The 12,316-nt window shown below is 40.0% G+C and overlaps 1 protein-coding gene across 1 annotated transcript in view; it reads right to left on the bottom strand.

Annotated features, from left to right (window-relative positions):
- The window catches only part of CARD11 (caspase recruitment domain family member 11), a 45,834-nt gene extending 33,783 nt beyond the window's left edge, over nt 1-12,051 (bottom strand). Inside the window, exon 1 of the mRNA XM_086622078.1 lies at nt 12,025-12,051. Coding sequence (XP_086478204.1) covers nt 12,025-12,037 — 13 coding nt within the window. The 5' untranslated portion in view covers nt 12,038-12,051. The remainder of the gene's footprint in view (nt 1-12,024) is intronic.
- Nucleotides 12,052-12,316: the final 265 nt, after the last annotated feature.

Genomic DNA, 12,316 nt, shown 5'->3' on the forward strand with positions numbered 1-12,316 from the left:
TTGAGAATGAGTCAACATACAGAGAAGTATGAGAATTTTATTGAATTCTCTTCTGACTGTGGAAATAAATATTTGTGAAAATAGCAACTGTAAAGTGATGCCAGAATTACACTCCATCTGAAGCATCCCAGTCTTTAAGCACGGGCAGCTGCTGCTAAAACAGCATCTACAAACAATATTAGAAAAGCAAGATTTGCAGGAGTATATGCACCCAAATCCTGGTCTTTAGGAGCAGACATGTAACAGTACAAAGGGTGGTAAGGCATCACAACCAACTAAAAGTCAGTGGAAGTTTTGTTTTATTCTCCTAACTCATGCCTTGAAGCATAACGATTCCTTATGCGCTGTCTGCATTAACTCTACCTCACAGCATAAAGTATCACAAGCCAATGACAAAAGCATTTGCAGAGTGTGCAGAAAAGCATTTGTTTTAAATGCAGCGTTGTATTTGCGTACGAAGTAAGGTTACATGCAATATGAGTGCTAGTAAATGGCTCCCACACACGAGGATTGATTTCCCCTATTTCTCATTCCTACTCAAGGGCACAACTCGTAATTAGGGTCAGATTTTCAAAGAGCGTAGGTGGCGTTTAGGCATCAGAATAAATGGCCAGATTTTTGCAAGGCTTGCCTCAGAGTGTGGGATAACATAGTGTTATGAATCATGGAGCTGCTGAGCATTAAGCACTTTTAAAAATCAGATCTTTCTTACACGCTTAAATTGAAGCTGAGCTCTTTCAAAAATCTTTTCTCAACTGGACCATTCTTCAAATGCTAAGTATTTGAAAAATGGGCCTTTAAAGATTTGTGAGATGCTAATTTTTACATGAATAGGAAACTGCTCTATATAGCACCTATAAATCTGTCTGGCAGCAGTATTTAAGCAGCTCTGATTCTTCAATATTGTATAAACTCTCCAGTAGTACACATGCCACAGGGAAGAGGGCAGACACTGCGTGTCAGTGCTGACTCGTGTTAATTCTAACCCTTCTGAATCCATGAAATACGTATTTTGCTAGCTAACAGGTGATGGTAAACACTGCTGAAGCATCAGTCTCTTTTCAGCATATTGTCTCCAACTACCATTGAGATTTTAAGAATTAGATGAAATTTTAAGCTTTGAACCCTCTGAGACATAATAAAAGAAGGGCTCTTTCTACATGACTAGCAATATTTCTTTCTATGAGGAACAAAAACAAAACTATTTTTCTTATGCTCAAAAATTAATACAGTGTAAAAATTATATGAGGTTTTAGATTAGAATCTCCTTCCATCATTATTTGCTCTATTTATCTTTTTTTTTCCAAAGCCGGTAAGTTCAGCCTTGCAGAATCGATACTGCTGACTCAGCTAACTGAGGCAAAACTCATAAAAATCTATTTAAAAAAGGTCCAATGATTTTATTTTCTAATCGTAAATATGAAATTTAATTAGCATCTCGTTGCTAACGAAGTCACCATGGAAGGCAAGACTGAGGAATTAGGCACAGGGATGGAACATCAAGCGTAAAACAAAACAACTGTTATACAGGAGCCAGTTTAACTCCTGCTTTTTTCCACTCAGGTTTCAGATCATTTAAGAATTACCTGCTGTGTTCACAGGTCTCCTTCTTTGATGGGAAGGCCCTTCTATCTTTTATGGCAGTAATTAGCATGATATATCGTCATGTGAATTACAAAATAACAACAGATAAGGTTCATCCTGGATTAGAAACAGAAGCAAGACAGAGCAAGCTGGAGCTGAATTCAGAATCCTGTTTTATCATAAGCTACCCAAGTCAGTGTTTCAAAGCCTATAAAAGCAATACACTCATCAACCGAGAAAAGAACTCGTGTTATTCTCCGGGGTACTGCAAACATCAGGAAGATTAAAAGAATTTTTTTAGAGGAAGCATATGGAGAATTTCAAAAGCCTCTTTAAAATAGGAAACGTGTCCAGCCTTTTCATTAATAGCATTCCTAGAAGGTATGTCCTAGGCTGACATCAGCACTGATATTGGCATCACTGGGTGAAATTTTGTCTACTGCAAACTATCTCTGCCATCTTTGCTTCGGAGTTCTTGAGAGGACAGGAGCTCGAGATCTGTCTTTACCCACCCATGCATGTATGAGAGGGTTACACGAGTACATTTTCCTGCACAGCAACACAGATGGTTACTTGAGGTGAGGGCAGGGACAGGCGTTCTGCTGCTGCTGCTCCACGAGGTGCCTCGGTGTGGGAGCACAAAATACAGAACATCACGGAAGAGAGGACTCGGTGAGAAGTGGGCAAGTACCGTGGGAGAGCTCTGAAAGGGCTGATGAACTACAGTAACCACAAAATTGTACTTTCTCCTTATACTCACAGTGAAATTGTTCACAGCAAGTTAGTGTGGGAGGAAGTGTTTGCAGGACCTGTCCTGAGAGCAAGTAATTATTAACAATTCCTGGATTGCTAGAAAACCTTTGGGAGTGACTGTGTGTGGGCATGCCCCTTGGTTGCTCTCTGTGACAACATTCTCTAGGGTAAAAAGTCCCTTATTAGTGCTGGTCCTGGCTACCTATCGGTGGGCAACGTTTTAATTCTTGAACACTCCCTGATGTGACTTGAAAGCTGGATACATCTAAGAATGTGGTTGCAGCATTATAAAATCTTACTGCTTTGCAACACGCCAAAACCAGCTCTTCTTCATTATCAGTAATGGAAAGCAGAATTTCCACATCAAGCAATGTTCTATGCAATAAGGCAGAAGCAATTCTGGGACAGCGAATGCTGTCTTGGGTGCTGTCAGACTAATTTTCTCTGGATGATCTCATAACACTTTAAAAGTACCGTTCAGTTTACAGGGCAGCCACCCAGTATAGCAGTATTTTCATACCAGTTGCAAGGGTCGGCAGACAGAGTGGGTAAATGATACTCATGTATCCATATTGCCAAAAGCAAGTCTACATGTTCTGGTGATCAGCTGTCCTGCTATACCTGGAGCATCTCCCTCCTTCTCTCATCTGAAAGCCTCCTAGTAGAAGTGACAGTCTACACTCTCATGAAAAGCAGCAAGAAGACTCTTTAGGAACAGTTAATTTTCTAGATTCTGTCTTCACTTTCCCCCTTCCATAGAGCAGGAAAAATGTTGGCTCTGAGAAAGTAAAAATACGGAAGGAGAACCATATACCTTATTTTGACAACCTGACCGTTTCTCTCCCCTAGAATTAGCCTTTTCTGTCCTAGTATCCCTGCCTGCTTGGAAGTAAGGAAGCTGTAAGAAGGAAGACTGGTATTTCACATTTCTAGTATTCATGTTCTTTGTCTTTTAAAACACATTTAATACATAAAAAATAATGGTAAATATTGCAAAAAGAGCCCAATTTACCTATGTCCTGTTTTCGAAAGTGGTAAAAATATACAGGAGCCTACGTTCTCATTAACAGATAATGAGATTAAGGATTCAATTCCGAAAACTTTTGGAGTTTAACAACTTGCAGAAATCATAAGAAGAGTCCTTAGCCTAATCCTGGCTGCTCATTCCCGCTTCTCAATGGGTGGATGAGGTCCCGTGGGAAAAATCCCATTTTTTTGCATGGTTAAATTTCAGCTGGATCAGTTTCTTCATCCAGCTCACTCCATGACCCAGCAAATGGTTGTGTCGATAGGGCACAAAAAGTAGTGCAAAAGCAGCAACAAGTGGCCAAAGCCAGGTTTTCAGCAGGGTTGCTGCTGGATGCATAACCACAGCCTCAGAGGCTGGAGCTGTTCAGGCATTTTTGGAATGCTGTCCCACATAACTCAATGAGTCAGCAGTTGCAATGAATGTGAATGAAGTGTAGAGATACTGCAACATACAGACAATGCTTCTTAGTACCCTTCCACAAACTCAACATTTTTTTAATCACTACGAAATAGAAGTCTTACCAGAAAAAATAAAATTCAGCAAAGTTTTAAAATAAAATTTGGCAAAGCTTTAATTGCAGTGAGTTGAAATCTGACCTGAAAAAAAGTAAAAGGGAATGGAGAACGTCTGTTGAAAATAGAATTCTGCCTGTTGCTCTCCTCTGATAATGTTTCCTCAAAATGCAAGGCGAAAAATATCTAAAGTCACTATCAATTTTTATTTTGCCTAACGATATAGATTAGGACAATTTTACATTGCTGTTACACTATCATTCACTTGGAATAGAAACAGCCACAACCCAGAGATGGTATTGATTTGGGAGACACTGGACATTTTATTAGCAGTTGTAGTGATGAGGTGAATGGTGGAGCTGAAGTGAGCTGAGTGAGCACCACCAACTTTCTTCTGACAACTGATACCCACAGTCCCCGGTATCTCCAGTGGAGTGGTGATGTCAGTCTCAGTAAATCAGACTTATCCCAGTTCAAATTTCCAGAATAACTATGTTTCTTTCTAGTATTTATGATGTCACTCACCCTAGCAAAGAAAAGGAAGGAATTAAACTTTCTTACTCCACAGTCTGAGGACCTGAAATGGATAATTCTGGCAAAGCATATTCTTAAAGGATAAAGCAAGTTTAAAGCAATGATCATATTATCCTTTTCGATTCTTATACGCAAACTTCTATCACTTAGCCAAAAATTTTGTCATTCATTTCAGGACAGAATAGTCCAGCTGGTGGCTCATAACCCACACCCAACCATCAGAAGGCGCTTACTCAATTCACTATCTTTTTCTCTGGAGCATTGCTGGTTTGGGCAGCAGACAGCTGCACGTCTCCTCTTGGGCTTGTGTAAGGCCAAATTCACAGCAGAACAAATTTCTGGTCCGAGACTACAGAGTTCACTGCCTCCACGTGAGGGGAGGAGGAAGATGGGGAGTAACCCACTTCTAGAAATGTAGAACGTAATGCAGAATGCCAGGATGTGGCATTGCACAGCCCGCGGAGTCTGATGCAGACTCTGTACAGTGGCTCCACATGCAGGACCAGAGGATCAATACTGGACCACGTTGCCTGAAACACAGCACAACCACCTGCCCTACTACAGCCAGCTGTATGTGTTAACCATTCTCCACAAGAGAACAGAAAAGAAGTGGAAGCATCTCCCAGATGAAAATACAACTTTCTCAGTGAGCTCTAGAAACCTTGGTAAAGCAAAATGGCCTGTCTCTGCCTTCCCTCTGATTTTTGATTTTTTTCATTAGTTGTGCTTGATGCATTGCTTCATTTCCCTTCAGATCAGCCGCAAGCTGGGGGTGACAGATACCCTGGGTTCTAAAGCGTGCTGCATAGAGAGAAGTTTGTTAGTTATCTTCATTCACCTGATGAAACTGCTGTATATGGGATGGTAATCAGAATCAGAGAGGAAGAGGAAAGGCAATATTAAACAACAAGTGAGGCAAGTCAGACCAACGGGTCAGACTGAAGGTAGTGAAGACTTGCAATGTCCTGTGAGGACCAAAATAACAGCCAACAAACCACCCGCTGCCTTTCTCATGTTCTTTTCTCACAGTAGTTGAATGTTCAAATTCTCTTTACTGCTCCAGTCCCTTTGTGCAGAGATCGTACTCAGCTCTGTGCTGATGGCATTACCTATTTCATGGGTTTGCATCCAATATTTCTAATAATATTTCTATATCCTGCTCAAATAGCTTTGGATTTATGCGCTATTATCCTATTACAATGATGCAATTGTAATGAGTTTGCATTTTTCTGCATTGCAGAAAGCGGTACAATGTATCAGGAGCTTGTCATCAAATTCACAGCCTTCAAAGTGGCATACAAATTCTGACCATTTCTGCCTCAGACCTCGCATTTTCCAATTGTTCTTTGCAGGTGAAAAAGTTCAGTCCTTCCTGATGCTGTATTCTCACATGGCTTCTAAAGTAACTATCAAGCCAGATGCTACTCTCCCAGGTGAGCAACCCTAGCTGTTCAGTGATTCAGTGAAGGTGTTGCTGTCAATAGCATTAATCCAGCAAAACTGCCTGGATACTGCTCTCACTAAGGATATGGGCAAGGCACAAAACCTCTGTTCTGTATTGTAACACTCCGTATGAAAATGTCCAAGTATCATTTTTCCTTCAGACCACAAACTTGCAGATTAAAAAAAACAAAAACTGATTCAGTGTTTCCAGACTTACAGGAAATGTAATACTCCTTCACTTTTTAATAACAATTAAAGCAGAAGAAAAACATACTCTTTTCTGTCCTAACACAAAAGTTTAAATATTTTTTTGTTTCATGCTACATTGATATCTTCCATGGCATAAATTGAAAAAATGAGAGAATAAAAGACAGAAGGAAATGAAACTTTCTACAATAAAACATGTTAGTCTTGGGTCTTCCTGAAAAATATGTAACTGCATATACAGGAATATGTTACTGGAAGGATGAAACACTCTCAAAATCTTCTTAAGCAATTAAATATGGAGATTTATTCTGACTTGTTTTGGCAGGAGCTGTGAAGGACGACTAGCAGTGTAGTAGCAGAGAAGAGTCTTATGTTAAGCTTGGTTTTTTGTTTTGTTTTGTTGTTGTTGTTGTTGTTGTTTTTTTAACCAGGAGAAAACCAGCTCAGTAATAGTAAAGAAGCTGGAAACAGTTTATGGAATTTTATATTTTCAGTCAGTGTAAGTAATTAGTGAAATTAGTTTGATGATCTCATTAACTACATCATTATAAACTATGAAAAACCTATGGAATGGCAACTACCTTGACGTGGCACTCCAGGACATGGTTTAGTGTTGGACTTGGGTTAATGCTTGGACTCGATGATCTTCAGGATCTTTTCCAGCCTAAATGATTCTATGATTCAGAAAGAGAAAAAGAAATAGAGATGCAGGCAGCAGCTCAGCTGCTGGATAGACACTATGACTTGTTCTTGTAAAAGACTGGGATGCACCAGTAGACTTCAGAGAGGATCCATACAAAATTGCAACCAGGGAGGAAACGTTCTTTTAAACACAGACTTCTTGCAACAGAACAGTTTGGTCAGTGAAAGGTAAATGTCACTGATATTTTAATTGAGATGTTAAAAGCCAAAAGCCTTCAAATGATCATATAAATGTGATAATATTTCAACTCATGATCAAGGAGAAAAGATTCAATCACCAGTTGCACTGTAGTTTGGAAATGAAGTGTATTCGGTGTAAACTTTAGAAAAAGAATCAAAGCAACATTCAGGTGTTTTCCCAGTTTGCTCAGGATTCAGAATTCACAGAGGGAAACATTTGAAAGGTTTCTTTATTGGTATTTCAAACCCTGGAGGGACTTACTTTTGTGCTCAAATATATTAAATGTGTGTAACAACCTACTAAGCACACTCATACTGATTTCAAGTATGGGCACAGCTAGAATAGAAATGTTCATACACATATAGAGCTGTAAAAAATGAAATGGAAACAATCCATTAACTGCTAATGATAACCATATATGTACTGCTGGCACACAGCTTTTTCTGCATTCAAATGGGAAAAAAAAAATCTTTATCATATTTTAAACAGAAACTCTACGTTAAATTTATTCTTCAGCATCTCGGTTACAACCTGAGGAAAATTTGCCAGCAAACAACCAGCGCTCAGGAGGCCAGTGGGAATCCTTTCACTGGTCACAACGAAGCTGTATTCCTCCCCTAAACTACAAAACCCAGGGCAGACTAACAGACTTGGGCAAATAACAAGTATCTTTGTGTAAGGCCAAACTGGCCTCAGGGACCAGAACAAACACATCCTTTAATACCAAACAACGTTACCTTGCACAGAAAAATTCACTGAAGCAACAATTACTACAAATAACATCACATACACAGCTGTGTATACATTTATCCTTCTGACAAAACCTGAATGTTACAGCATTTCGTTTGACATCTCTGAGAGATTTCCAGTGAGATTTGACAAATTTCTCTTTCCTCTTGAGTTGCTAAACAGATTCACTGAAGTAGACAGCATTAGAAAGCAATGCCTCATCCAGTACTGAAGATAAAACAGGTTTTGTGGGACTAACATAACAAGAATATTCTCTTCACTATGCGTTCAGCAGTGATAACAGGCAACGCACGATATGTTGTCAGCTTCTGGTGCCATTAGTAATGCACTTTTATGGGCTGGGAAAAAAACCCTGTGCGTTTGCATTTTGTATAAAAAAGTACAAAGGCCTTAACCACTGGTAAAATTTTAAGTGCATCCCCTGTAGATCATTAAGCATGTGAATTCATGGTACTCACAAACTATCACTGTTCCTAGATCCCAAATCTTTGGCAGAATATTATGAAGGAAGAGAGGTGTTCAAAATCAAAAAAGTTCGGAAAAGACCTTTGATTTTAAATAAAGTCAGTGTGAAAACCTCCAGCCAAGGAATAATTCACAGCCTGCAGCTGGGACACACCACGATGGGGTACATGGCAGATCTGCTGTTTTATCAAATTGCACTTTAAACAGACTGGCACTGTATTCTCCTTTTGCCTGAAAGGAGCAAACCTGAGAGGGTAATACAGGGAGAGAATAGTGATCGAGAGAAAGAAGCTTTTATCACTTGTTGGACGTGTGCCATAGAGACCAATTATATACATTTGACAGCAACCATTATAATTCCAGAGTCCTTGAACAAATCACAAGCAGAAAGGTTACCTTCCTGAAAATGTTCATTGCCATTAAATAACTGACCCAGACTAGAGGGTGAAGGCAGCACTTAAGAGAGAGTTTGGGGGAAGGGAGGAGATGGAGAATCTTATTACATATACACCTGAGAAAACCCCATCATTTGCTCTGAAAAAGGAATTGCAGATTCACCGCAGATACTGTATTCTCAGCAAAGTGGACAGTGTTCTGAGAATGCAAATCCTATAGACAGTGGTGACAAAACAGCCAAGACAAAAATAATTTCTTGCTGCTATCAGTGGCAAAACTCCACTAAAGTTGGTTTTACCCTCCAGTTTGAAAGTCACAAGACCTGGTCCCATTTTCCTTGTTCTTTTAAGTTGAGATCGTTATGAAGGCTACTTACAGAGAAAGCTGCCACAGGTCAAATTCCAACATCAGTTACACAACCTTAATGACCACATCTAAGTGAAACATTCGTACGTCATGAAACATACATTTCAGTATCAAAGAGAGAATTGAGACATCTGCTAAAAAGTGGGTAGCTTGTTCTCTCCCAATAATATAGCCAATATAATATTGGCTATATATATAATATATAATATTGGGAGAAATAAGGATATCTATAAATTTCATCCTCTGTGAGCAATCATTTCACATATCTGATTAAAAGTTTCACCAAGCAACAATATATAAACCAAGGTCATTTGGTATATCACATTCAGATTTCTTCTGCATGTCCCAGTTATTTGGGATGCATCCTTCTAGAGAAGGTTCAAATTGCCTTTAACAGATACATGCAGTCAGATGGTTCTCTTTTCACTTATGTTGAAATTTTATTTTTACCTTAATTCAGAGTTAAATCTAATTGGAAGTAACTACTCGCATAAGAACAGCGAGTCAAACAATATAGCAATTGCTGGGTAGGATGGAAAGTTTCCAGCCTCTTTCCAGCTGAAATTTCCCTTCTGCCAGACACATGACTCAAGAAACTATACACACACACCAAAAAAAAAATAGTTTGGCTCCAGGTCCCCTTGCAACTGTCACAACTCAACTTTGACAGTGCCCATTTTTAACTCAACATGTAGCAAACTATCATGATGAAAAAGAAAAAGGAGGGAGGGAGGGAGGGAGGGAGGGAGGGAGGGAGGGAGGGAAACAGAGAGAGAGAGAAGAGACGTTGTCTCAGCCAATTTATTTCTGGGAGAAATTGAGGCCTTACAAAAAGAACCAGTAATAGAGGCACAGAATACTGAAAAAACAAAGCATAAAGTCATCATACGAGTTTTGCAAAATGACTAAAAGGAAACCAAGAACTTTTCACATCACAAGATGAGTTGTAAGAGAGTAAGAAAGAATCATAAAATGAACGTCTCTTATTTTATTGTTCTGGGCTTGAGGACTTTTTGTAAGATCCAAAAGACAAAGATATTTTAATGTACCTGCTTCTGTATTCAGAAGAGAATGCTCACAGCTCAAAGGCCACAGTTTGCTAGCTCTGAAACAGAAAGGATATATTATAATTGCAAACATAAAATTTAAGCTCCTTTCACTCATAAGGAGATGGACAATTTGAGAGAGCAGGACAGATTGCTAAGAGAATTCTCCTACATAATAATTCTCTTATTAATTCAGCTGACTTTAATATGTGATCCTTATTCAGTCCCCAAAAGCCCACATCAGAACATCCCTAGAAATAAATCTTCAGTCTCAATAGTCCTGCTTAAGAAGGTGAGGCTAAAAGGCTTCATCAAAGAAATGTACTTATTTGTCATATCTGGTTGAAAGCTTACAAACTTAAACAAGGAATAACACCAGACACTGTCTTCGTATGCATTTTTAGCCATGCCTGACCTTAGTGACTCACCAATATCTCTGGTATAAAAGAAATTAGCTGTTTCCACAGCCTAGGAGCAAAGTTACTCCAACTACAGCATTAGAGTTGAGAACTTCTACCTTTGACATCTGAAATCCCATAGGAATCAACAGGACGAAAACTACACCAATGTCAGACCAGAAGCTCTGTTGTGGGGCAGGAAGACTAAAACTTTATTAAAAGGCTTATGATCACCTAGAATTATTTCTACAGTTTTCAAAAGCCATTCTGGATTGTGTTCTCCCATTTTTTCATCTACCTTGAGTCCCATCACTAAGCTCTTACTCTGCTGCAGCCTGCATATTCTGCAAAGGAAAGAGGAGCTGAGATACTGCAATACTTCCTCCAGTTCCCCTACAGGTACTCAGTGAAGATGCTAAGACAGCAGAGAGTAAGACCATCTGCATCAGTAGTTCCTCCCAATATGAATGCAACATCAAGATAAAAACAGACAGAGAAACCTGGCGGAGAGTTGCGGTAAGGATTTAGGAAGGAGTGGGATGATAGAAAGAGGAGGCATAGACGACACCAAGTCAGGGCAGGCTGTATCTGTGAGTGGAGAGGAAGCTATGGGGTGTTATAGGTGTTAGAAAATGCTGTTTGTGAGACAGAAAGAAACAGAGAGACAGGATGACAGCAGTTATTTGTTGTGAATGACTAAATACGAGTCTGAGAATTGGAAGGAAGCTGTGCAAGTATAAAAGTCTTGTATTTTGGGATGCATTTGAAAACCTGCAAATATTCAAATACTGCACATGTACATGAAAGGCAGCCAGCAAAGAAGCATGTGTGTGCAAGGACAAACCAGTGAAGAGGTAACACCACTGTGTGTGCAAAATTAGCTTTGCAGGGCAGAAATGCATGCTGTGCACGAGAAAGTGGATGGAGCAGGAAGTAGAAGTGCGTGTGAGAAGCTAGAGGAGCAATAGGAAAGGGGAACACAAGATAGAAAAGGAACTGACAGAGGGGAAGGAGAGAAACATTAAGAACATGGGGCAGGATGTACAGTCTATTGCACAGGCAAGAAAGAGAAGGTGGAGGGAAAGGAACAGAACGAACAAGGGGAACATTTGTCACAAAGAAAATATGCTTGATGAAAAACAGGCATAAAAAGATGGTGAAAAAGATAATAAGAGATACATTAGGGTTGAAAAAGAATAAAGGAAGTGAGAAGAACAAATTAAAAGAGAAAAAAACACAAAGAAGAAAGATTTTATTTGTTAATAGAAAGCTTAAATCTCCAGTGAAAAAGATTTAAAGAAAAGGCTAGGGCACAACACGTTATGGGTAGAAGTAGAAATTCCCTGGAGGTCAGTGCTGATGGTCAGTCCTTTCATCTCCACTCCATTTCAACCCTCCTTCCCAGTGCACACCTTTAAGAACACGTTTGTACCTTCAGCCACAGCCTGTTTACCTGGCCGAACCCCGAGCCCCACGGATCGGAGCGTGCAAAGCACAACGAGACCTGCCGAGGGCACGGAAGGCGCCAACGCAATCAGAGAAACACACTCTTGAGAACCAACACAAAAAAGGTGAAAGTGGAACTTGCAGTGATGAAAGTCAAGTGCTGTCCTGGCCAGCAGCGAGGTGGAGCTGATCCCACAGCTGCTTTCCTTACCTTGGGTGCTCATGAGTGACCGGCTGCAGGCTGGAACTCCCTACGTCGCCTCCATGCAATTGTCAGTGTCTCTCCAGGAGGCTCGGAGAGGTGCTTTGTGCTCTGCAGCTGTTGAAAGGAAAAAGAAACACGAGGAGCAAAACACCCCCTGGCCCCTAAAGTGCCAAAAGTTTAGGGAGCATCGGGAACGGAGGAAGCAAGTGCACCAGTGTCGGAATGAGCAAAGAGCGAGACAGAAAGTGAGAAAAAGTGTGTCAGAGGCTGGGAGGGGCGGAGAAGGAAAATGCAAAGA

This window comes from Tauraco erythrolophus, chromosome 17 (assembly GCF_009769465.1).
Source record: "Tauraco erythrolophus isolate bTauEry1 chromosome 17, bTauEry1.pri, whole genome shotgun sequence".
Classification (NCBI taxonomy): domain Eukaryota; kingdom Metazoa; phylum Chordata; class Aves; order Musophagiformes; family Musophagidae; genus Tauraco; species Tauraco erythrolophus.